General features: G+C 39.9%; 6 protein-coding genes across 6 annotated transcripts; 3 read left to right on the forward strand and 3 right to left on the reverse strand.

Moving 5' to 3' along the window:
* Positions 1-10418: 10418 nt before the first annotated feature.
* Positions 10419-11904, reverse strand: LOC138353139 (crustacyanin-C1 subunit-like). The gene is made up of 4 exons (XM_069305977.1): positions 11743-11904; positions 11412-11496; positions 11164-11286; positions 10419-10952 (listed from the first exon to the last, which is right to left on the reverse strand). The coding sequence occupies exons 1-4, from the start codon at positions 11878-11880 to the stop codon at positions 10705-10707; spliced, it is 594 nt and encodes a 197-aa protein (XP_069162078.1). The 5' UTR covers positions 11881-11904; the 3' UTR covers positions 10419-10704.
* A 351-nt stretch (positions 11905-12255) lies between these two features.
* LOC138353140 (crustacyanin-A2 subunit-like) lies at positions 12256-13734 on the forward strand. Its single transcript, XM_069305978.1, has 3 exons — positions 12256-12393; positions 12506-12722; positions 12989-13734. Exons 1-3 carry the CDS (start codon positions 12271-12273, stop codon positions 13219-13221), a joined length of 573 nt encoding a protein of 190 aa, XP_069162079.1. The 5' UTR covers positions 12256-12270; the 3' UTR covers positions 13222-13734.
* A 1876-nt stretch (positions 13735-15610) lies between these two features.
* On the reverse strand, positions 15611-17077 carry LOC138353028 (crustacyanin-C1 subunit-like). The gene is made up of 4 exons (XM_069305665.1): positions 16933-17077; positions 16588-16672; positions 16340-16462; positions 15611-16127 (listed from the first exon to the last, which is right to left on the reverse strand). Exons 1-4 carry the CDS (start codon positions 17068-17070, stop codon positions 15880-15882), a joined length of 594 nt encoding a protein of 197 aa, XP_069161766.1. The 5' UTR covers positions 17071-17077; the 3' UTR covers positions 15611-15879.
* A 377-nt stretch (positions 17078-17454) lies between these two features.
* Positions 17455-18938, forward strand: LOC138353029 (crustacyanin-A2 subunit). Its single transcript, XM_069305666.1, has 3 exons — positions 17455-17599; positions 17712-17928; positions 18195-18938. Exons 1-3 carry the CDS (start codon positions 17477-17479, stop codon positions 18425-18427), a joined length of 573 nt encoding a protein of 190 aa, XP_069161767.1. The 5' UTR covers positions 17455-17476; the 3' UTR covers positions 18428-18938.
* A 2409-nt stretch (positions 18939-21347) lies between these two features.
* On the reverse strand, positions 21348-22909 carry LOC123770816 (crustacyanin-C1 subunit). The gene is made up of 4 exons (XM_045762980.2): positions 22751-22909; positions 22408-22492; positions 22160-22282; positions 21348-21948 (listed from the first exon to the last, which is right to left on the reverse strand). The coding sequence occupies exons 1-4, from the start codon at positions 22886-22888 to the stop codon at positions 21701-21703; spliced, it is 594 nt and encodes a 197-aa protein (XP_045618936.2). The 5' UTR covers positions 22889-22909; the 3' UTR covers positions 21348-21700.
* A 374-nt stretch (positions 22910-23283) lies between these two features.
* LOC138353141 (crustacyanin-A2 subunit) lies at positions 23284-26239 on the forward strand. Its single transcript, XM_069305980.1, has 3 exons — positions 23284-23417; positions 23530-23746; positions 25310-26239. Exons 1-3 carry the CDS (start codon positions 23295-23297, stop codon positions 25540-25542), a joined length of 573 nt encoding a protein of 190 aa, XP_069162081.1. The 5' UTR covers positions 23284-23294; the 3' UTR covers positions 25543-26239.
* The last annotated feature ends 990 nt before the right edge of the window (positions 26240-27229 follow it).

Raw genomic sequence — 27229 nt, forward strand, 5'->3', positions numbered from 1 at the left:
TTTTTTACAGCTATAAATTTGAGTAAATTATAACTTAGATAAAAAAAATATCTCTAGGTGGAAGATATAGATATTATATATATATATATATATATATATATATATATATATATATATATATATATATATATATATATATATATATATATATATAAAATAGACAAACATAGACGTTAGACAAACTTTATGTATCTCTTTTTATATCTTTTATGTATTTCTTTACATATCTCTTCATGCTTCTCTTTATGTATTCAGCCCTGTCACTGGGACTTATGTTCTTCGTATTAGGTTTAATTCAGGCTTTATTGACGTGCTGATCAGTGACTCTGGGTATGTTTGGGTAGAGTTCCTGCATGACCCTCCTGTATATATATATATATATATATATATATATATATATATATATATATATATATATATATATATAATCTTTGGACAACACCCACCAGTGGGACTCGAACCCAGAAAGCACAACTACCTTCCAGTAGCTGCCATAACTAGTACGCTTTAACCCACTACACCATCAGACCCTACAAAAGAAGTATATATATATATATATATATATATATATATATATATATATATATATATATATATATATATATATATATATATATATATATATATACAGGAGGGTCATGCAGGAACTCTACCCAAACATACCCAGAGTCACTGATCAGCACGTCAATAAAGCCTGAATTAAACCTAATACGAAGAACATAAGTCCCAGTGACAGGGCTGAATACATAAAGAGAAGCATGAAGAGATATGTAAAGAAATACATAAAAGATATAAAAAGAGATACATAAAGAGATATAACAAGAAATTCATAAAGAGATACTTAAGGAGATATGTAAAAATATACATAAAGCTGTACTTAAAGATATTCATTAAGAGATTCATAAATATATAAAGAGATACATTAATGGATACAAAGAAATACATAAAGACGTACATAGAAATATACATGCAGCATAATGATACATAGAAGACAGAAACAGAAGGGTATAAAATAAACAAATGGTCTTATAACAACATACACAGTTCAAAAAAAATATATACCAAAACTCTTATATTATATTTTCAGATTAATCCGCCAAACTAAACATAGTAAATACGGTCTAATACTTTTGAAGCAATTGTTATGATATTAACGTTACTATAAAATCTTCAATGTAATAATATAAAGTTTAAAACCCCAAAATTAATATTTCAAGGGAGACAAACATAAAAAAAACTTCAAACATAAAAAATATAGAATTTTTGTTGTAGTTGTCTTGAGTATTTTTGTTTCAAGACGCTCTAGAAATTTACTGCAATATAATGTTCATGTATTTATTATTATAATTATTAATATTATTACTAAGAAAATCTGTAGAAGCCTTGATGAGGATTCGAACCTGCACACCGGGTACTCCCCAACACACGCCCTTAATATCTCGGCCACGATATTCTCAAAAGTAATTTAACCTGGGATTCCACTGAACAATCTAGGTGCCCTGCGGCTTCCACTGAAACCCAATCAGGGTTTCACGCATTTGTTCTCCATGCACTCTGGCTGTGGTATAGGAATTAAGCAGGTCGGCGTTCAATCCCCGACCGTCCAAGTTGTTGGTCACAATTCCTTTCCCCCCGTCCCATCCCTAATCCTTATCCTGACTCCTTCCCAGTGCTATATAGTAGTAATGGCTAAGCGCTTTCCCCCTGATAATTCCCTCCCTTCCCTCCTTGATACATCACGTTAATATGATTTCCTTCTGCAATATTATTAACATCATTTTTAGCCTAACAAACAGATGTGTATAATATGTTTTGAACACAATGTAAAAACTATTATTTTTACTATAATGATTCTTTAATTTAATACTGAGATGTGTGTTTAACTCCAGGATAAGATTAAGACAAACAAAACTTACATTCACTGACGCGGTTGCTATTAAAGTTCCTAAAAAAAAGCAGTAACCAGGTAAAACAATGTAAAGTGATTATCTGGCATTAAGCCCTTACGGCAAGCTACTATTTATAAGCATATCTCAAATTCTTCTTGGGTTGTTTAAGCTTCTGAGTGGCAGTGAAGGAATTGAATGTTAATTAAGAATACCACTGAGGTATTTACAGGTCACAAGGGTGACATTGTGGCGCTACTAGTCTTCAAGAGTGAGAGCGAGATACTCCTACACTCCAAGTATACTAGTTACGAGCCTCCACGCTCCAAGTGTACTAGTAAGGAGCCTCCACGCTCCAAGTGTACTAGTAAGGGGCCTCCACGCTCCAAGTGTACTAGTAAGGAGCCTCCACGCTCCAAGTGTACTAGTAAGGGGCCTCCACGCTCCAAGTGTACTAGTAAGGAGCCTCCACGCTCCAAGTGTACTAGTAAGGGGCCTCCACGCTCCAAGTGTACTAGTAAGGAGCCTCCACGCTCCAAGTGTACTAGTAAGGGGCCTCCACGCTCCAAGTGTACTAGTAAGGAGCCTCCACGCTCCAAGTGTACTAGTAAGGGGCCTCCACGCTCCAAGTGTACTAGTAAGGAGCCTCTACGCTCCAAGTATACTAGTAAGGAGCCTTCACGCTCCAAGTGTAATAGTAAGGGGCCTTCTTACTACGAGGGGTACGGCGTGATGAATATTAAGCCACCTAAGAGGTGGCACGGGCATGACTAGCCCGTAAGAGGAATACCATTGAGAGGCCACTATTGGTGGTCTCTCACCATTAGGGGCGTGGCTGTGCCAGGGTCAGCAGGGAGTAAGGTCGGAGTGGGAGGGTGTTGTGAGTGAAGTGCCTCGGGGCTCTGTCCTGTGCCCTCTGTTGTTCATGTTGTATATGAATGATTTAGGTTCGGGTTTGAGCAGCGGTGTTTGCGATTTTGCCAATGATACGAGGATCGGGAGGGAGATGAACACTGAAGGGGACTCACTGTCACTCCGGGACGATCTGAATAGGTTTTGGGGTGGTCAGGGGGTTGGCAGATGCGGTTTGTTGCTGGCAGGTGTGGGGTTTTAAGGCTGGGTGTTGGTGGCAGAGTTGCGGGGTGCGGGTCGGATGGTGTTGAGGTTGCGAAGTCGGATTGCCGGGGGCCGGGGATTTGGGAGGGACCTGAGTGAGTGCTGGTTCGGTGACAGGGTTGTTGATTAATGGAACCAGTTGACGCGTGACATGTTAAAAGTGGGATCCCTTGATTGTTGCAAGCGTGGGTTGGGCATGCATGTGAGATTAGGTGGATATAACTAGGAGCTTCCTCGTGTGGGCCGGTGGGCCTTATGCAGTTGTCTTCATTCTTGTTGTTGTTGTTTTAGATTCAGCTACTGGGAACAAAACGTTCCAAGTAGCACGGGCTATGGTGAGCCCGTAGTGGACTTACCTGGCAGAGGAGCGGGGCTGTAACTGTATCCTTCATTCTTGTGTTCATTATTGTATAAAGGTACCGGTGAGGTGTCTACACACTCCGCGGAGAACCAGTGAGGTGCATCCATATTCCTAAGGTGCCAACTTACAACATCCTCCCACTGTGAGTACACACCCCAGAAAATATACCATCTACAGAGAGTACCTCCACACAACAATGGCACCAGTGAGGTCCCTTGTACAAATAAACATTGATATGGTGATTACAACGTTGAAATTCAATTAAAGTTCATTACTTGCAGCCTTACATGTAAACATATCACGGACACACCTAATTATAAACCAGTCGTGAAAACTGTATTTGCCTACATACTTATCCACATGTTCATAATGACAGCAATATACTCAGTGGCCAATGATGGAAAGAAAGTCCTCTGGCTAAACCACTCCCGAAGAGCCTCGTGTGGGTCTGAGCTCCGCCCTTACACCTCTAGTCGAGGTTCCTAGAAGAACATACTCGTTATGGTGTTAAACTCGTTTCTGTTTCTTAGAAGTTGTCTCTACGAGGTCGAGAAATCTGTTTGACAGCGCAACCTGATTATGGAACCCATGACTTGGAAAAAAGAGAGAGAGAAAGAGAGAGAGAGAAAGAGAGAGAGAGAGAGAGCTACCTATGTTCCAACAAGCCCAATGATCTCTAAGATAAACATGTACCAGTATACAGTGGTAGGCTGAACAAAACAGTGTCACATATTTTGAACCACATATTAGGTTTAAAGAACCCAGCAAAAGAGTAAAGAGACACACACACACATAGATGAAGTCTGTTTACCCAGGTGCATTGGGGAAATGGAATTTCAGGAACCAGAACAAGAAAGAAAAGTTCAGCACTGTGAAGATATGGCTGATAAACTATATAAATAATTATCTAACACAATACAGAGTTATAAATCAAATCAGTATATAGATGTAATTTAAAAACTTTAGTTGTTAAAAAACAGATATAATCTCAATAAATTATCTCAATAAACCTCAATGATCTCAAAATAACCAATAAACGAGTCCTAAACAGACAAACATTGTCTAAATAAATTTAAATAAATAAAACAGATAGGCTACCTAGAGGCTGAGAAAGGCGCCGGTTAAGACAAAAAAAAACGCTGTTGCAGTCTTTGGGGCAATACTGGGGTCGTGGTGACGTGTAAGAGCCCCCTTCCCATCTTCCCCCCTTTCCCCCCTCACCATTCCTACTTCCCCATCCTTCACCCACATCTCCTTCCCTCCTTTGTCTCCCTCCCTGTCCATACCTTCCCCCTTTTGCCCGTCAGTCTAATTCCTCCTCGCCCAACCTCCTCGTCGTCGTACCTCTTCCTCCTCGCCCTATCTCCTCTTCTTCCTAATTGACAATCTTGAATTCCCATTAGCTATGTAGAACGATTTCTTGGAAGACGGACCATGATAAGATGCGACACTGGTCTTCATTTCTCAGAAACTATAAAAAGCAGGAAATGCAAACAAGGGCCGGGGTCGCTGCCCTCTTGTTGTTAATATGCTGCTGGATACGGAACGAAATCGGTGAACTAAATAATTCAAAGAAATTATCAAACTCACAGTAATATAAGTAATGGAATATGGACTTGACATTCAATAGTTTCCAGCCATTTGACGTCTTGTCTTCGTCAAATGATTTACTAAATGTTATAGCTTGTTAGAACGCTATTAAGTAGAGTATTAAGATACTGACACTAAATTTACTGCTCCTGTTGATTTGTTTGTATTTAATTCATAGTTTGTTTGACCCTTCACAAACAAACTGTTGCCTATTGCAACATGCAACTGTCGCTGTTGCAATAATAAAATAAATATTGAAACATTCATAACTACATATAGGAGATAACAACATCTTCAATAAATGTCGACAAGAAGATTTTCTTGGAAGGCTACACCCAGGACGAGAGGACAAGACTGGCTCCACCCAGACACTCACCAAGATAACGTTGTGACAGCTGCTGGTGTCTGGGGTACGCGACTGCAGGGCCAAGCACCCCGGTCCAATAGATCACCGTTGGGGGTACAACAAGCCGGTGCGGAGGCCAACAGGAGTATTATCCCCCCGACCCCTTCACTCTCCACTCAACACGTCTCCCTCTTTATCAGAAGGAAAACACTACCTGTGATTTGTCGTAGTAACTGGAACTACATAGGTAGGGAATATGGGTTACAACTGCGTTGCCAGGCATACTGTAATGCTGTCATTAATGCTGTCTAACCCAATGTAAAAGTTGCTTTGGTTCGGTGAAATTTTAAAGCACGCAAAAAGATACTCTTACTCGGGATATTTGGGTCACTTAAGATATCACGCTTCCTTAGAGGTCAAATCACTTCTAATTTCACGATTGATATCTCGTGATAACCATCCTAACAACCTGTCCTCAGGCTAAGGTCGCCCTGGTGCCGGTCAACCCTAATGATGTATTCGTTAATTTGAACATTCTCTGTATTCATTTTTTTTTTTTAGGTTTAAGGTAATATTAGGCTAGATTGTGTGGAATAATTAAGGTTAATTTAGGTTAGATGTTTGGGTTCTGTTAACAGTTATTGTTATTTGCCAACCCGTCCTCACACCAGGCTGTTTAAAGCAGCGGCCGTCCTCCCCAGGTGCTTTCATAAATTTTATTATATTAAAAATTGGTTTCTTCACATATATAAATAATATTATTATACATAAAAATTGTATGTATAGTTAGGCGTAGGTTTGGTTAGGTTAGGTGTTTAGGTTCTGTTGAAGATTATTTGTATTAGAAGTACGTGGGTGAAGCATTTATATAATTGTGGTTCGAACAGAGGACGTGAGCGAAGCACTTGTTCCGGAAGTGTTCGGACGTCATCAGTTGTGAGTCGTGTGTAAACCGCTTTTCACTCATAAACACGGAGTTTGGCGCCTGGATTAACAAGCTTGGATCTTTGTATACAAAGACGGGCTGTATTTGCAGTACGTGGATGAAGCATATATGACAGCCCGTCTTCCACACAAAGACTCAAAAGTGATTCCATGCACCCGCCCAACTCATCCTCGACACAAGTCCATTACATCCAGCGGTCGACCCCACAGACGCATTCATAAATTTTAACATGCTGTTCATTCAAAAAGGGAATTTTCTCATATATAAATTAATGTTATAATATATTAGCTTATTGTGCATATATAGGCATAAGTTAGGTTAGGTGTTTAGGTTGTGTTGGGGATTATTTGTATTTGGGTGAAAATTGTATTTGGCGTGGGTGAAGCATTTACAGCGTTGTGGTTCGAACAAAATTCGTCAGTGAAACATTTGTTCTGGAAGTGTTCGAACGTCATCATTTGTGAGTTGTGTGTAAACTGTTTATCATTCATAAACAGGGGGTTTGGCGGGTGCATGGAATCACTTTTGGGTCTTTGTTTGGAGGACGGGCTGCACCCACCAAACCTCCTGTTTATTGATGAAAAACGGTTTACACACGACTCACAACCGATCACGTCCGAACACTTCCGGAACAAGTGCTTCGCTCACGTCCTTTGTTCGAACCACAACACTGTAAATGCTTCACCCACGTACTACAAATACAAATAATTGCCAACAGAACCTAAACACCTAACCTAACCTATGCCTATATATGCACAACATGCTTATATATTATAAAATTAATTTATATTTGAGAAATTTCCCGTTTTCAGTGAACAGCATGTTAAAATTTATGAAAAAAGTTACTACTTGGAACAAAAAGTTCCAAGTAGGACGGGCTATGGTGAGTCCGTAGTGCACTTACCTGTTACAGGAGCGGGACTGTGCAGCATACCTTGCAGCTCATGCACCATGATATCACATCTCACCTGTTTACAATTGTGTGCTATTATTGTCTTGTGTGTGTGTGTGAAGCCTGACTTGTTACCGCGGATACGCGAAGGACCTCTTTTAACTTGAGTGATCTTCAGTAATCTCAGGAAATATAACCTTTCTGAATCTTTCCAATTTTTAGACTTGCAAAATTCAACATTCAGTAACGTGAGTTAAAATACGATCATTGTTATAATCCATTTAGACTCAAGAAGGCCCTTTGGTAAGACCGGCAATACTTTCCACACACACATGCGCCCTCCTTCATCTCTATGCAACAACTATTAGGTATGTTAAACTAAACCATCACATCCATCTTTCCGCGTGACGTTTCCATCCCGATGGTACCAATTATAGACCTGTTTAATCACCACCAAGCACATGCTCTGGCCCATGCAATTATCTTCTGACATGCCTTGCAGCATTTTCTTGACTTCTCTTTATTTGCAGTTAAATAAAGGAAAATATGTGCTGCGTAATTTTATGGCTGGAAGAAGCCGCTCTTATGTGTAAAAATATCATTTTTCTTGTATAATATATAATAAAAACTGTCTTATATAATATATATATTGACTAAAAGGTAATAAAAATAAGTATATGCTAATAATAATAAGAAGAATAAAAATGGCAGATCACAACTGGATTGTGATCACAACAGAACCATTGTAGTGTAGTGAACCCAGTGTAGCAGCGTACCACACCAGCCTCCTGCAGCCCCTTGTACACCTGCTGCAGCCCCTTGTACACCTGCTGCAGCCCCTTGTACACCAGTTGCAACCCCTTGTACACCAGTTGCAAACCTGTTGTACACCTGTTACAGTCCCTTGTACACCAGTTGCAAACCTCTTGTACACCTGTTACAGTCCCTTGTACACCAGTTGCAACCCCTTGTACACCAGTTGCAAACCTCTTGTACACCAGTTGCAGTCCCTTGTACACCAGTTGCAACCCCTTGTATACCAGTTGCAAACCTCTTGTACACCTGTTGCAGTCCCTTGTACACCAGTTGCAGTCCCTTGTACACCAGTTGCAACCCCTTGTACACCAGTTGCAAACCTCTTGTACACCTGTTGCAGTCCCTTGTACACCAGTTGCAAACCTCTTGTACACCAGTTGCAACCCCTTGTACACCAGTTGCAGCCCCTTGTACACCTGTTGTAGCCCCTTGTACACCTGTTGCAGTCTCTTGTACACCTATTGTAGCCCCCTTGTACATATGTTGCAGGCCTTCTTACATCTATTGCAGCCCCCTTGTACACTTGTTGCAGCCAATTATACACATGTTACAGCTCCTTGTACACCTGTTACAACCCATTGTACACCTCATGCATCACACAGTCTACAAAACCTTGTACACATTAGTTACAGTAATCTTACAGGCAGAACGAGAATTACAGATACAACAACTGATTAGAGATAAATCCCCCATACAGTTAGAGAAGTCAATAATCCCTCGTTGCACCGACATACAGAAAGAAATATACCTTCCTGGAATAACAATCAGGCAACAATGTGTATAATTATCTGCCTTGAGAATGAGTTTAATTTTGGGGTGCTCGATGCCTAATATTTATTGAGACATCCAACAATGATTACCGTCCATAAAAGTGCCTAGTACCCAGCTATTGAGGAGAGAAGAAACACCCTTCGCTACTCTATCCCTTTGGAATCTATTTTATTATCTGAAAAAGCTTACTTGGACCTGATACTCGTGTATTTATGTATTGCTACCGTGGTGGAGCGTCAGGGGTGATTAGTCATTAATGCTGTAACCGTAGTAAGTTATTATTTAGTTAATAGTGAACATCATGCACCAGTTTAGAGCATAAATACTGATATTTTTTTAATCATCCTGCTTGACTGACCTATGTGATCTGGTTACATATAGTACGGTAGGTAATATATGGCCTGTCGTAAGGCTTCGTTGTTTTGGGATGTCCTTTTCAATTTATTGTTATCTCTAAATGTAGTTGTTATACTTTTTTTGTTTATTTCGTGTACGCTGCATAGTGCAAATAATATATTTATCTAGTACATACCCACACTATTGATACCCACATTACTGCTACCCCACACTGTTGCTACCCACATTGTTGAAGGCAACACAGCTATCACCCACACTGTTGCTACCCACATTGTTGAAGGCAACACAGCTATCACCCACACTGTTGCTACCCACATTGTTGAAGGCAACACAGCTATCACCCACACTGCTGCTACCCATAACGTTGTAGCTGCTTCACGTAGACTCAATACTCCGATCTGTGCCCAAACATTCTGTGTGTCTGCACATTTTAGTACACCTATAACGAGTACCCAGCGAACTCGACTCAGCAGGGAGTTGAAAGGTAGGTTTTTGCGCCCATTCCCATAATCCTGACCTGCCTTACTCACTAATTTGCGGAGCATCAATATTCATTTAAACTTATGCAAATGGAGATAACAAATTCATATTTTAAAGCTTATTGTTGATATTGAAAGTGTGGTCTTCACGCTCATCACAGCTCACAGGTACACGTGAGCTGTGATGTACATCACAGCTCACGTATACACATCATCATAGCTTGGTGAAACAAAATGATTGTTTCCTCGAACCCAGCTAAAATAATTAGAATGCTTTATAATACTATATTGATCATGAGGAACGAACTATCAGAGCATTCAGGAACATAAGGAACGAACCAGCTGAGTATACAGCAATATAAGGGACGAACCACCAGAGTATATAGGATCATAATGAACGAACCATCAGAGTATACAACAGAAACATAAGGAACGAACCAGCCGAGTATACAGCAATATAAGGGACGAACCATCAGAGTATACAAGATCATAAGGAACGAACCATCAGAGAATACAGAAACACAAGGAAAGAAACATCAGAGTATACAACAGGAACATAAGGAACAAACCCCGAGACTATACTCTACATAAAATTTTCACTATCTCTGCTCGTCTACCCAACTAACAAGACCTGGTAAGCAAGGTTGTGCAAATATGAACTTGACTTTCAGTCTCTTAGAATGAAGCAAAACAAGTAGCTTGAGAGATTAAATTAGTTGCTTGTGAAATTGTCTGAAATATTGTGCTATCAGAGGAAGCTGCATGTTATAATATGATGGAAACGGTTGACGTGGTCATCATGTACAGATTTCTTGGGAATCAGAAGTAGGTCACCATTACTTATATTAAAGATTAACATAATGATTGAGGATTTATTTTCATGATCATTACTTATTTCTTAACTTACATGTTAAAAATGGATTTTTCCTTGTATATGTATATTATATACAATATATTTATATATATAGATATATATAACTGCGCTATCAAGTATGTACACGGTCAATATCACTTTCAGTCAAATATAATAATTTGATCTCTAGTGCTACTCACGCCTCTAACTCTCTCGCTTCCCTGTCAGCTTCCTATACCGATATTTAACTCACTTACGTGAAGTTATCAGTAAATCAGAGAAGTTAATGCTTTAGAGAGTTTTTTGAACATCATAGTTACACGACGTTCCTTGGACGGTCTTAATGAAGCGGGAAGTGTCAACATTGATGCTCTTGAAGGCAGCTTCACACCGCTTCACGAACTTGTCAGCCAGGCTGGGAGAGCGGGTGAAGATGAAGGCAAAGTCGGAGTAATAACCAAAGTTGTAGCTGTGGCAGGAGTACAAGCAGGCGAAGTTGGTGTAGTCCGTGTCCAGGATCACGTACGGGGCGGCCCAGGCTGACGGGAGGAAACACATTGTACAACACATAGTAACTCCACTAGCACTCTACCATACATGAGCATATAAGATCACGATGTATTTATATATTAATATAGCAAATAATTCATTATTTTTCAGTATTATATTAGCAATAAACTATTAACAATTCCCGTATATAACGGCTACTCTCTGACATGACTAAGATCAGGAGCTGCTGCTGCTACTTACAGTTCTCGTAGTCGACGGTGAGATGAGGTTCACCGAGGGGGTTGGGGTACACCTTCCCGTTGCGCTTCAACAGGCTGCCGTCAGCAGTCACGCCCGTTGATGTTATATCAAACTGACTTCCATCTGTAACAAATAAATTAGCATTAAATTATTTGTCAGGACTAATAACAGCTATTTAGTAGCGAAGATTATTATGACATAGATGTATTTTGTTTAGGCAAGTGGTAAGATAACGTAACAGTTCTTACCGAAGGAGTAATCGTTCCTGACGCATTTGTCAATCAACTGGTAGGGGTTGTTGGTGAGAGCGAACTGATACCAGACGCCCGCATACTGCAAAAGAAATAACATTTTTAAGCAAGCAATTTTTCAGTGCACGGTCGATATATTAATTAAGTATTAATTCTATGTATTGTGCTTATGTGACATAAAATGTTAATATATATATATAAAAACCTAAGGAACAATTAGTACTTTTAAAATATATATAATGAATACGTTTTGTTCATCTTAAAAATGTGAACTTGAGTAATTATTACACAGACATGAACCGCTTGTCAGTCTATTCTCGAAACTTACGTTGGCATGGTTAGGTTTCTGTTCGGTCCACAACTTGCTCTCGTCGACGGTAGGACACTGGCCGGGGACCACGAAGTCCGGGATCTTGTCAGCAGCGACGGCGGCCACGAGGACCAGCAGGATGGCCAGCGAGTTCATGGTGCGAGGCAGAAGCGGCTTCTGAATGTTAACTGGAGGGAGGTGCGCCCTTTATATGAGGTTGGCCAGAGGGCTGCCACCCCTCTCCTCATCCTTACCCCACCTCCCCAACACAGTCTCTAGGGATGCCCATAATTATTTTTGTTTACTTCTCAGTCACGTATAATTGTACTACAATTTTACTATACTATATATGCAACCTAGACGTTCATAGTTAAGCTACGAAAATAGTTTGACTTATAGTAACAAAAGTTTCATCTAATTCTATTACAAGTCGAAGGTGGCATGCAGTTCATGGTGTATGTTTTTTTTGTTGCTACCCCATGTGGGCTGCGCATATATAAGCAAGAAGAGAATCTTACCAGCATCAGTCTCAGTCAAGCACGCATTATGTTCACAGCTTTCCTCACTGCCGCCCTCGTGGCCTGTGTTGCCGCCGACGGTATTCCAAGCTTCGTCTCTCCTGGTAAATGTGCCTCAGTTGCCAACCAGGACAACTTCGACCTCAGGAAGGTGTGTATTGAAGGTTTTAAGAAACAACAACTTGCGAAAAAGCCAGTATATAATTTTCCTCTGTAATATATAAAGATACCATGCTCATGTGCTATGAACATTTTCTCTGCAGTACGCTGGCCGCTGGTACCAGACCCACATCATCGAGAACCCTTACCAGCCGGTGACTCGATGCATCCACTCCAACTATGACTATTCCGATAGTGACTTCGGCTTCAAGGTGACCACCGCCGGCCTAAACCCAAAGGGAGAATATCTGAAGATTGACTTCAAGATCTACCCAACAAAGGAGTTCCCAGCCGCTCACATGCTCATTGATGCTCCTTCAGGTAAGATTTTGATAAATGACTAACTTCATTATACCATAAATGATGACTAGGTGTATATAAATACATATAAATATATTACTCGCGAGGTCGATGGTTCCAGGGTCGAGCAGAGCCTTCATAATCATTGGTTAATGAATCCAATTAATTTATTTCCTTATGTTGCATGTGATTGCTTGGAGACTGTTAATGATTGTTTGCAAGGATATTTTTTAAGAATTATTACAACAAAATTTCAAAATATTAATGCAGCATTTTTGCTTCTCCAGTGTTCGCCTCGCCGTATGAGGTCATCGAGACTGACTACGACACCTACTCCTGCGTCTACTCCTGCGTCACCACCGACAACTACAAGTCGGAGTTCGGCTTCGTGTACTCCCGTACCCCCCAGACCTCAGGACCCGCCGTCGAAAAGTGTGCCGCTGTCTTCAAGAAGAACGGTGTCGAGTTCTCAAAGTTCGTGCCTGTCCAGCAGACGGCTGAGTGCGTCTACAGAGCTTAAGTCTCTCTGAAATATTAAAATGATCTAAAATGGATTAGTCCATCATTCGCTTTTAAATTCCATCATGTTAAGTGCGTCACCCTGACTTGACTTTGACGCAATTCATCGTTACATGTCTAAAAGTAGATTGTTCTATCTACATATTTGTGAGTGAAACTGAGGAACACTGGTAGACCTTCATAACACAATACCCAATAAAGGCCTACACAATACAATAATGTGTTGTGTAGGCCTTTTTTATTGAATACAAATATAAATGCATATTTGTTATATTAAAAATGGTTGTAAATCACACTTGAGGGATAAGCTTTAGCGTCACGACGGGTGATGAAGACGGAACATCAAGTTCTATGGAACTTTGTGAATGTGAACCAAAAGTGGTGACTTGTCTTTTTAATCTTAACTTACAGTATGTATAAAACATGTATATGTGTATATAGAATATATAAATATTAATTGCGCTATCATTATAGTATGTATGTGAACAATAAATAAAATGTGACAAAAATTTGATTTAATGTTTTCATCCCCGACATAAATCATTGTTAAGAGTATACATTTTTCAACATATTCCCTTTGTACATTACGCTAATACATGTAGTCTTGTACTGCTCAGTTTGTTAATAAAGGAAATCTTGCATTGCAAATTAATACATGCAAATGAAGTCGTACATTTAAAACTGATTCCAGACTACATGATAATGTAATGTTCTCTATATATTTTATTTGTAATTAATTTTACCACAAATTCTACCAGTAATGTCTTAATTAATCTATACTAACATACGCAGTTTTGTTTATATATTAAATAATAGTAATTTAACTTTTGGTTTTCCCGAAATTTAATAAGCGGTAATAAACTTAATTCTGTAAAAGCTGATAGACTCTTCGTGTACTGAATTCGACGATCCTATTAAAGGAACTATGAAATATCAGTAAAACTGGATAATTATCAGCCCGTGTGTTAACAGTAGCTGCAGAATGGTGAGTTTTGACAGGAGTTCAGGTGTTACAGCAGTAGCGTTTGTGAGAGCAATGGGCAGTTATGGCAGTTATGGTGCTTAGGTAATTTGCAGCTGCAGTAGAAATAGTCAGTTCTGACAACATACCCCCTTCTTCCTCATATTTACCACCGCCTCTCCACCTCTTCCCTCTCAACTCCCCCATTTTTCTTCCTAATCCCCACTCCCGCCCCCCCCCCCTATACACCCTAATCCCCATCTGTCCATAAAAGCGAATAGTCACTAGAAGGACGCGCCAACACAACCATTAGTAACGACATGGACACACCATCACAGTCAACAGTAACGAGATGGACGCACCATCACAGTCAACAGTAACGAGATGGACCCACCATCACAGCCGAGGTAACTTAAAACCACACTCCTTATCATGAACACCTGATCTAAATTATCTACCATTGTAAAGTTGACTGGCTACATATTGAAGGACTAAAAAAGGTAAGTCAATAATGCTATCGAGGTTCCAACACTCCATTAAAGGAAGTTATCAAGGAAGTTATCAAAGACTTATCATGGAAGCTGTTCTCTCTAAACCAACAAAGCGCCGACCATTATAAGAAGCAGTGGAGGTCTATTGCCATTACGGTGCTCTGCCCTTTTTAATTGAGTGTTCCAGTGTACCAGCAGCTCCCCTCCCTACCTCCAGGCGGGGCAAGCTGCTGGTTTTATGCTACAACTCTCCTCTTCTTGTAAACGGTATCCGTTATTTTTGCTACTTTTTGTCGCATTTATCTCTGTTTATTTACAAGCTCTTGTAATTAGTATTCTCAGTTTGTTACATCCCTATGAGCCGATTTTTTTGTGTTTCAATTATTTAGATTTTATGTTTCGAATCACTCTCTATCTTTTTACCCACTGTGAACCTTGTATGCACGCGATCTTTACATACACTTATTCGTTATCATTTATTTATGTATAAAATACAATATATTACTCGTCAACTCCTTTATCTTTCTCTGTCCCTCCTCCTCTTACTTATTTTCTGCTCCTCTTCCTCTTTCCTCCCTTCTCTACACTTCTCTTAGTTTCCCCATCTTGAGTCCTTTTCTCTTTCTTTGTCTTTGTTCCTCTGTCTGTGAATTATATTTTTGTTTCCATAAATTTATCACATCCGTTGTGTTTAGGACATAAATCTAATTTAAAATTGTCTGAATATTAAATCTGAATACTAAATGAAAACTTGTTGATCAATTCAACAGACAATTTAAAATCTAAAGGCATTTGACTAGTAGTATTAATCTTAAATAATGAAATAACCTTAAATATTTCTGTCAGTGAGATCTTTGTGCTATACACTTTTCTCATGTATCTTTTTATCACGCTATGTCACATCTAAAGAACATATAAAAGGCCACTAAATATCAACAAAATGTTTAAAGATTTATTTGTATAACTTATTTCGAGGCTTAGAGTTTATTTCAGGGTTAACATGTGCATGAATTTTATATACGATACATATACATATATATACTGCGCTATCAGGTATGTACACGGTCAATATCACTTTCAGCCAAACATAATCTTTTGGTCTCTAATGATACTCACGTCTAAGTGTCTGGCTTTCCTGTGAGCATCTTTCGCTGATATTTAACTCATTTCGTGGAAAGTTATCAGCAAACCAGAGAGGTTAATATTTTTAGAGAGTTTTTTGAACATCATAGTTACACGACGTTCCTTGGACGGTCTTAATGAAGCGGGAAGTGTCAACATTGATGCTCTTGAAGGCAGCTTCACACCGCTTCACGAACTTGTCAGCCAGGCTGGGGGAACGGGTAAAGATGAAGGCAAAGTCGGAGTAATAACCAAAGTTGTAGCTGTGGCAGGAGTACAAGCAGGCGAAGTTGGTGTAGTCCGTGTCCAGGATCACGTACGGGGCGGCCCAGGCTGACGGGAGGAAACACATTGTACAACACATAGTAACTTCACTAGCACTCTACCATACATGAGCATATAAGATCACGATGTATTTATATATAAATATAGCAAATAATTCATTATTTTTCAGTACTATATTAGCAAATAAACTATTAACAATTCCCGTATATAACGGCCACTCTCTGACATGACTAAGATCAGGAGCTGCTGCTGCTACTTACAGTTCTCGTAGTCGATGGTGAGATGAGGTTCACCGAGGGGGTTGGGGTACACCTTCCCGTTGCGCTTCAACAGGCTGCCGTCAGCAGTCACGCCCGTTGATGACACATCAAACTGACTTCCATCTGTAACAAATAAATTATCATTAAATTATTTGTCAGGACTAATAACAGCTATTTAGTAGCGACGATTATTATGACATTGATGTATTTTGTTTAGGCAAGTGGTAAGATAACGTAACAGTTCTTACCGAAGGAGTAATCGTTCCTGACGCATTTGTCAATCAACTGGTAGGGGTTGTTGGTGAGAGCGAACTGATACCAGACGCCTGCATACTGCAAAAGAAATACCATGTTGCTTATGTTGAAAGGGACCAATGTTTTCTTCACAACTCGTAAGCATATTATGCATTATTATATTGTATTTTGTATTGTGTATGTGACATGACATTTTACAATATAAGAACAGGTCTTCATAGGCAACAATTACTACTTTAAAAATTTAAAATGAACACGTTTTGGTCATCCTAAAGATGTGAACTCGAGTAATTATTACACAGACATGAACCGCTTTTCAGTCAGTTCTCAAAACTTACGTTGGCATGGTTAGGTTTCTGTTCGGCCCACAACTTGCTCTCGTCGACGGCAGGACACTGGCCGGGGACCACGAAGTCCGGGATCTTGTCAGCAGCGACGGCGGCCACGAGGACCAGCAGGATGGCCAGCGAGTTCATGATGCGAGGCAGAAGCGGCTTCTAAGTGTTTACTGGAGGGAGGTGCGCCCTTTATATGAGGTTGGCCAGAGGGCTGTTCTCCACCCCCCCCCCCCCCCCCCCGCGAGCTAGTCATGTCCCCCTTCCTCACCGCCTCTGAAGATGCCCAAAATTCACAAAATAATTTTTGTTTACTACTCAATCTCGTTTACTTATACATGTAATTTTACCAAATATTGTTTACAACAAAGTAGTACATAGTTACAATGAATAATGACAGACATATAATTTAAACACTTTGGTATAATTCAGTTACAAGACGTACTTGGCATGCACCCATGATTTTTTTTTGTTGAGGACGCAGGCAGCGCTTATATAAGCAAGGACAGTAACCCCCACCAACATCAGTCTCCGCCATCCGCTCACAATGTTCACAACGGTCCTCACTGCCGCCCTCGTGGCCTGTGTTGCCGCCGACGGTATTCCAAGCTTCGTCTCTCCTGGTCAATGTGCCTCAGTTGCCAACCAGGACAACTTCGACCTCAGGAAGGTGTGTATTGATGGTTTTTAAAATCAACAACTTGCGAAAAAGCCAGTATATAATTTTCCTCTGTAATATATAAAGATACCATGCTCATGTGCTATGAACATTTTCTCTGCAGTACGCTGGCCGTTGGTACCAGACCCACATCATCGAGAACCCTTACCAGCCGGTGACTCGATGCATCCACTCCAACTATGACTATTCCGATAGTGACTACGGCTTCAAGGTGACCACCGCCGGCTTCAACCCGAAGGGAGAATATCTGAAGATTGACTTTAAGATCTACCCAACAAAGGAGTTCCCAGCCGCTCACATGCTCATTGATGCTCCCTCGGGTAAGATTTTGATAAATGACTAACTTCATTATACCACAAATGATGACTAGGTGTATATAAATACATATAAATATATTACTCGCGAGGTCGATGGTTCCAGGGTCGAGCAGAGCCTTCATAATCATTGGTTAATTAATACAATTAATTTATACACTAATGTTGCATGTGATTGCTTGGAGACTGTTAATGATTGTTTGCAAGGATATTTTTTAAGAATTATTACAACAAAATTTTCAAATATTAATGCAGCATTTTTGTTTCTCCAGTGTTCGCCTCGCCGTATGAGGTCATCGAGACTGACTACGACACCTACTCCTGCGTCTACTCCTGCGTCACCACCGACAACTACAAGTCGGAGTTCGGCTTCGTGTACTCCCGTACCCCCCAGACCTCAGGACCCGCCGTCGAGAAGTGTGCCGCTGTCTTCAAGAAGAACGGTGTCGAGTTCTCAAAGTTCGTGCCTGTCCAGCAGACGGCTGAGTGCGTCTACAGAGCTTAAGGCTCTGAAATATTAAAATGATCTAAAATGGATTAGTCCGTCATTCGCTTTTAAATTCCATCATGTTAAGTGCGTCACCCTGACTTGACTTTGACGCAATTCGTCTTTACATGTCTAAAAGTGGATTGTTCTATCTACATATTTGTGAGTGAAACTGAGGAACACTTGTAGACCTTTATAACCCAATACCCAATAAAGGCCTACACAATACAATAATGTGTTGTGTAGGCCTTTTTTATTGAATACAAATATAAATGCATATTTGTTATATTAAAGATGGTTGTAAATCACACTTGAGGGATAAGCTTTAGCGTCACGACGGGTGATGAAGCTGGAACATCAAGTTCTATGGAACTTTGTGAATGTGAACCAAAAGTGGTGACTTGTCTTTTTAATCTTAACTTACAGTATGTATAAAACATGTATATGTGTATATAGAATATATAAATATTAATTGCGCTATCATTATAGTATGTATGTGAACAATAAATAAAATGTGACAAAAATTTGACTTTAATGTTTTCATCCCCTACATAAATCATTGTTAAGAGTATACATTTTTCAACATATTCCCTTTGTGCATTACGCTAATACATGTAATCTTGTACTGCTCAGTTTGTTAATAAAGGAAATCTTGCATTGCAAATTAATACATGCAAATGTATGTATGCAAATGTATGTATGCAAATGAAGTCGTACATTTAAAACTGATTCCAGACTACATGATAATGTAATGTTCTCTATATATTTTATTTGTAATTAATATTACCACAAATTCTACCAGTAATGTCTTAATTAATCTATACTAACATACGCAGTTTTGTTTATATATTAAATAATAGCAATTTAACTTTTGGTTTTCCCGAAATTAAATAAGCGATAATAAACTTAATTCTGTAAAAGCTGGTAGACTCTTCGTGTACTGAATTCGACGATCCTATTAAAGGAACTATGAAATATCAGTAAAACTGGATAATTATCAGCCCGTGTGTTAACAGTAGCTGCAGAATGGTGAGTTTTGACAGGTAATAGTTCACGCGTTGCAGCAGTAGCACTTGTGAGAGCAATGGGCAGTTATGGCAGTTATGGTGCTTAGGTAATTTGCAGCTGCAGTAGAAATAGTCAGTTCTGACAACATACCCCTTCTTCCTCATAATTACCATCTTCTCTACCACCGCCTCTCCACCTCTTCCCTCTCAACTCCCCCATTTTTCTTCCTAATCCCCACTCCCGCCCCCCCCCCCTCTCTCCACCCTAATCCCCATCTGTCCATAAAAGCGAATAGTCACTAGAAGGACGCGCCAACACAACCATTAGTAACGACATGGACACACCATCACAGTCAACAGTAACGAGATGGACGCACCATCACAGTCAACAGTAACGAGATGGACCCACCATAACAGCCAACAGTAACGAGATGGACGCACCATCACAGCCAACAGTAACGAGATGGACGCACCATCACAGTCAACAGTAACGAGATGGACCCACCATAACAGTCAACAGTAACGAGACGGACGCACCATCACAGTCAACAGTAACGAGACGGACGCACCATCACAGTCAACAGTAACGAGATGGACACACCATAACAGCCAACAGTAACGAGATGGACGCACCATCACAGTCAACAGTAACGAGACGGACGCACCATAACAGCCAACAGTAACGAGATGGACACACCATAACAGCCAACAGTAACGAGATGGACGCACCATCACAGTCAACAGTAACGAGATGGACACACCATCACAGCCAACAGTAACGAGACGGACGCACCATCACAGTCAACAGTAACGAGACGGACGCACCATCACAGTCAACAGTAACGAGATGGACACACCATCACAGCCAACAGTAACGAGATGGACCCACCATCACAGCCGAGGTAACTTAAAACCACACTCCTTATCATAAACACGTGATCTAAATTATATACCATTGTAAAGTTGACTGGCTACATATTGAAGGACTAAAAAAGGTAAGTCAATAATGCTATCGAGGTTCCAACACTCCTTTAAAGGAAGTTATCAAGGAAGTTATCAAAGACTTATCATGGAAGCTGTTCTCTCTTAACCAACAAAGCGCCGACCATTATAAGAAGCAGTGGAGGTCTATTGCCATTACGGTGCTCGGCCCTTTTTTAATTGAGTGTTCCAGTGTACCAGCAGCTCCCCTCCCTACCTCCAGGCGGGGCAAGTTGCTGGTTTTATGTTACAACTCTCCTCTTCTTGTAAACGGTATCCGTTATTTTTGCTACTTTTTGTCGCATTTATCTCTGTTTATTTACAAGCTCTTGTAATTAGTATTCTCAGTTTGTTACATCCCTATGAGCCGGTTTTAAAGTGTTTCAATTATTTAGATTTTATGTTTCGAATCACTCTCTATCTTTTTACTCACTATGAACCTTGTATGCACGCGATGTTTACATACACTTATTCGTTATCATTTATTTATGTATAAAAGCGAATATATTACTCGTCAACTCCTTTATCTTTCTCTGTCCCTCCACCTCTTACTTATTTTCTGCTCCTCTTCCTCTTTCCTCCCTTCTCTACACTTCTCTTAGTTTCCCCTTTTTGAGTCCTTTTCTCTTTCTTTGTCTTTGTTCCTCTGTCTGTGAATTATATTTTTGTTTCCACAAATTTATCACATCCGTTGTGTTTAGGACATAACAAATCTAATTATTTAAAATTGTTTGAATATCAAATCTGAATACTAAATGAAAAGGTTTTGATCAATTCAACAGACAATTTAAAATCTAAAGGCATTTGACTAGTAGTATTAATCTTAAATAATGAAATAACCTTAAATATTTCTGTCAGTGAGATCTTTGTGCTATACACTTTTCTCATGTATCTTTTTATCACGCTATGTCACATCTAAAGAACATATAAAAGGCCACTAAATATCAACAAAATGTTTAAAGATTTATTTGTATAACTTATTTCGAGGCTTAGAGTTTATTTCAGGGTTAACATGTGCATGAATTTTATATACGATACATATATATATATATATATATATATATATATATATATATATATATATATATATATATATATATATATATATATATATATATATATATATATTTATATATACTGCGCTATCAGGTATGTACACGGTCAATATCACTTTCAGCCAAACATAATCATTTGGTCTCTAATGATGCTCACGTCTCAGTGTCTGGCTTTCCTGTGAGCATCTTTCGCTGATATTTAACTTATTTCGTGGAAAGTTATCAGCAAACCAGAGAGGTTAATATTTTTAGAGAGTTTTTTGAACATCATAGTTACACGACGTTCCTTGGACGGTCTTAATGAAGCGGGAAGTGTCAACATTGATGCTCTTGAAGGCAGCTTCACACCGCTTCACGAACTTGTCAGCTAGGCTGGGGGAGCGGGTGAAGATGAAGGCAAAGTCGGAGTAATAACCAAAGTTGTAGCTGTGGCAGGAGTACAAGCAGGCGAAGTTGGTGTAGTCCGTGTCCAGGATCACGTACGGGGCGGCCCAGGCTGACGGGAGGAAACACATTGTACAACACATAGTAACTTCACTAGCACTCTACCATACATGAGCATATAAGATCACGATGTATTTATATATAAAAATAGCAAATAATTCATTATTTTTTTGTATTATATTAGCAATAAACTATTAACAATTCCCGTATATAACGGCTACTCTCTGACATGACTGAGATCAGGAGCTGCTGCTGCTACTTACAGTTCTCGTAGTCGACGGTGAGATGAGGTTCACCGAGGGGGTTGGGGTACACCTTCCCGTTGCGCTTCAACAGGCTGCCGTCAGCAGTCACGCCCGTTGATGACACATCAAACTGACTTCCATCTGTAACAAATACATTAGCATTAAATTATTTGTCAGGACTAATAACAGCTATTTAGTAGCGAATATTATTATGACATAGATCTATTTTGTTTCGGCAAGCGATTAGATAACGTAACAGTTCTTACCGAAGGAGTAATCGTTCCTGACGCATTTGTCAATCAACTGGTAGGGGTTGTTGGTGAGAGCGAACTGATACCAGACGCCCGCATACTGCAAAAGAAATACCATGTTGCTTATGTTGAAAGGGACCAATGTTTTCGTCACAACTCGTAAACATATTATGTATTATTATATTGTATTTTGTATTGTGTATGTGACATGACATTTTACAATATAGGAACAGGTCTTCATAGGCAACAATTACTACTTTAAAAATTTAAAATGAACACTTTTGTTCATCCTAAAGATGTGAACTCGAGTATTATTACACAGACATGAACCGCTTGTCAGTCAGTTCCCAAAACTTACGTTGGCATGGTTAGGTTTCTGTTCGGTCCACAACTTGCTCTCGTCGACGGTAGGACACTGGCCGGGGACCACGAAGTCCGGGATCTTGTCAGCAGCGACGGCGGCCACGAGGACCAGCAGGATGGCCAGCGAGTTCATGGTGCGAGGCAGAAGCGACTTCTAAGTGTTTACCGGAGGGAGGTGCGCCCTTTATATGAGGTTGGCCAGAGGGCTGTTCTCCACCCCCCCCCCCCCCCCCCCGAGCTAGTTATGTCCCCCTTCCTCACCGCCTCTGAAGATGCCCAAAATTCATAAAATAATTTTTGTTTACGACTCAAACTCGTTTATTTATACATGTAATTTTACCAAATATTGTTTACAACAAAGTAGTACATAGTTACAGTGAATAATGACAGACATATAATTAAAACACTTTGGTATAATTCAGTTACAAGACGTACTTGGCATGCACTCATGACTTTTTTTTTTGTTGAGGACGCAGGCAGCGCTTATATAAGCAAGGACAGTAACCCCCACCAACATCAGTCTCCGCCATCCGCTCACAATGTTCACAACGGTCCTCACTGCCGCCCTCGTGGCCTGTGTTGCCGCCGACGGTATTCCAAGCTTCGTCTCTCCTGGCCAATGTGCCTCAGTTGCCAACCAGGACAACTTCGACCTCAGGAAGGTGTGTATTGATGGTTTTTAAAATCAACAACTTGCGAAAAAGTCAGTATATAATTTTCCCCTGTAATATATAAAGATACCATGCTCATGTGCTATGAACATTTTCTCTGCAGTACGCTGGCCGTTGGTACCAGACCCACATCATCGAGAACCCTTATCAGCCGGTGACTCGATGCATCCACTCCAACTATGACTATTCCGATAGTGACTACGGCTTCAAGGTGACCACCGCCGGCTTCAACCCGAAGGGAGAATATCTGAAGATTGACTTCAAGATCTACCCAACAAAGGAGTTCCCAGCCGCTCACATGCTCATTGATGCTCCTTCAGGTAAGTCTTGCCCACATGCTCATTGATGCTCCCTTTTTTAAATCTGTGTGTATAAGTTCTCAAACATAATTTATTAATTTCTGTGTTATTCCTTGTACTTGAAAATTAACACACACGTGGGGGCCCTCGCCGCTGAGTGGATAGCGCTCGTGGGTCGTAGTCCTAAGGGCCTGGGTTCGATTCCTGGCCGAGGCAGAAACAAATTTCTGAGTGGCTGAGTTTCTTTCACCCTGATGTTCCAGTTCATTTTGCAGTAAATAGGTACCTGGGAGATAGATAGCTGTTACGGGCTGCTTTCTTGGAATATGTGTGTGTGTGTGTGTGAAGGCACCTAGTTGTACTCACCTAGTGGTGCTTGCGGTGATTGAGCTCTGGCTCTCTGGGGCTCGCCTCCCAACTGTCAATCAACCTGTGAACAGATTCCTGAGCCTACTGGGCTCTATCTATCATCTGTGTGTGTGTGTGTGTACTCACCTAGTTGTGCTTGTGGGGGTTGAGGTCTGGCTCTTTGGGCCCGCCTCTCAACTGTCAATCAACCTGTGTACAGATTCCTGAGCATACTGGACTCTATCCTATCTCCATTTGAAACTCTGTATGGAGTCAGCCTCCATTCAAATCACTGTCAAATGCATTCCATCTGTTAACTACTCTGACACTGAAAAAGTTCTTTCTAACGACCCTGTAGCTCATTTGAGTACTCAGTTTCCATCTGTATCCCCTTGTTCGCGTACCTCCCGTGTTAAACAGTTTATTGTGTGTGTGTGTGTTAGGAATATATGAAGTAGATATAAAAGAGAAAAATATGTTGGTTAGAGAGGCGGGGTCTAAGAGCTAATAGCTCGATTCTGCAGGCTCAAATAGTAAATATATAAATGCACACAAACACACACTGGAGCTAAACCTTTCGTAGTTAAGCTCTTGACCAAAGAACCAGAGCTTAACTCCCGCAAGTACAACTGGAGTTCAACACTGGGGTGCTAGAGTTCAACACGAGGAAGTGTAAAAGTTATGGAAATGGGACTAGGTGACAGGAGACCAAGGAGACAGTACACAATGAAGGGAAACTACCTATCTGTTACGATACGAGCAAGGGACCTGTGAGTGGACGTAACTAATTTCTGAGGTACATATATATTGTATATCTTGAGATATTGAGGTTATCTTGAGGTGATTTCGGGGCTTTAGTGTCCCCGCGGCCCGGTCCTCGACCAGGCCTCCACCCCCAGGAAGCAGCCCGTGACAGCTGACTAACACCCAGGTACCTATTTTACTGCTAGGTAACAGGGGCATAGGGTGAAAGAAACTCTGCCTATTGTTTCTCGCCGGCGCCTGGGACCGAACCCAGGACCACAGAATCACAAGTCCAGCGTGCTGTCCGCTCGGCCGACCGGCTCCCTTATATAGCGACAGTAGCGTTCTCTACGTTAGCAAACGTTAGAACGTCATTTAGAAACCTAAGTAAGGAGGCATTTAGAAACTTTACAGATAGATAGATAGAGATAGATTATATGCGAAGGGAAGGCTATATTTTAAAACGTTTTCTTTAATCCCACCTTTTCTCAGTGTTCGCCTCGCCGTATGAGGTTATCGAGACTGACTACGACACCTACTCCTGCGTCTACTCCTGCGTCACCACCGACAACTATAAGTCAGAGTTCGGCTTCGTGTACTCCCGTACCCCCCAGACCTCAGGACCCGCCGTCGAGAAGTGTGCCGCTGTCTTCAAGAAGAACGGTGTCGAGTTCTCAAAGTTCGTGCCTGTCCAACAGACGGCTGAGTGCGTCTACAGAGCTTAAGTCTCTCATATTTCCTAAAATAATTTAATTATTCGAGACTTTATCTCGTTTATAATTTCCATGTTATCAAGAGCGCCATTTAGGTCTATTGATAACAACAACAAAGTACCAAACGTCTATTGAACTTGAGCATCACAGATGGCGAAAACGTAAGCTTAAACACTTCGTTTGACAACAACATTACCTTCACGAAATGGCCATAATATTAGCCTCAGCACCATTACTCGTAGACACAGCATATGCTACAGCACCATCAAGAGTAGACATATAATAAACTCCAACATCATCTAAGGTAGACATACCATGAGCTACAGCACCATCAAGAGTAGACATATAATAAACTCCAACATCATCTAAGGTAGCCACAGCATATGCTACAGCACCATCAAGAGTAGACATATAATAAACTCCAACATCATCTAAGGTAGACATACCATGAGCTACAGCACCATCACGATTTGCCTAAAATTAAATACATCACCATCATGCAGGACCGCAACATAACCTTCAACATCAAGATGCAGGTCACAATATATGCTGCAACATCCATCACCAAGCATCACTATTTAGGGTTAATTGTTTTTTGAAATATTTATGTTTTGTATATGTGTATATAGTATTTAGCGATATGTATAAATATAAGTTGCGCTATCATGAATGTATGTGAACAATGAATAAAATGTTAAAATAATTTAAATGCAAACAAATATTACACTCTCCTGACACATATTAATAATAGCTTAAGATCATCATCATCTCAATGCATACTGAAATTCATTTTAGTTCTTTCTGAACCCCAAACTCCTCATCATCTGGGAAGTTTTGTAAAGATTTCAGCGTTACATAATAGGTTTAAGAACTGAATCTGAATGTTCTCTGAGCTACGAAATCTGCATTTGTATTAAACTAATTTCATTCGATTTGTAAATGCTTAGCTATTCCCACAAACCATTCAGTAGAAGACAGTGGACAGACTACAGTCACATGTTAAATTCAGAAAGAGTATGCATTTCTGCCGTAGTTAAATGTTGTGATAGCTCACAGTATTCGGTAATACATTGCTTTTAGTAAAGTATTTGGGATATATATATATATATATATATATATATATATATATATATATATATATATATATATATATATATATATATATATATATATATATATATATATGTCGTACCTAGTAGCCAGAACGCACTTCTGAGCCTACTATGCAAGGCCCGATTTGCCTAATAAGCCAAGTTTTCCTGAATTAATATATTTTCTCTAATTTTTTTCTTATGAAATGATAAAGCAACCCATTTCATTATGTATGAGGTCAATTTTTTGTTATTGAAATTAAAATTAGCGTAGATATATGACCGAACCTAACCAACCCTACCTAACCTAACCTAACCTATCTCTATAGGTTAGGTTCGGTTAGGCAGCCGAAAAAGTTCGGTTAGGTTAGGTTAGGTAGGTTAGGTAGTCGAAAAACAATTATTTCATGAAAACTTGGATTATTATGCAAATCGGGCCTTGCATAGTAGGCTGAGAAGTGTGTTCTGGCTACTAGGTACGACATATATATATATATATATATATATATATATATATATATATATATATATATATATATATATATATATATATATATATATATATATATTAGTATATTTTGGTAGCAGTCTTTCCTGTAGACATATAT

This window comes from Procambarus clarkii, chromosome 56 (genome assembly GCF_040958095.1).
Source record: "Procambarus clarkii isolate CNS0578487 chromosome 56, FALCON_Pclarkii_2.0, whole genome shotgun sequence".
Lineage (NCBI taxonomy): Eukaryota > Metazoa > Arthropoda > Malacostraca > Decapoda > Cambaridae > Procambarus > Procambarus clarkii.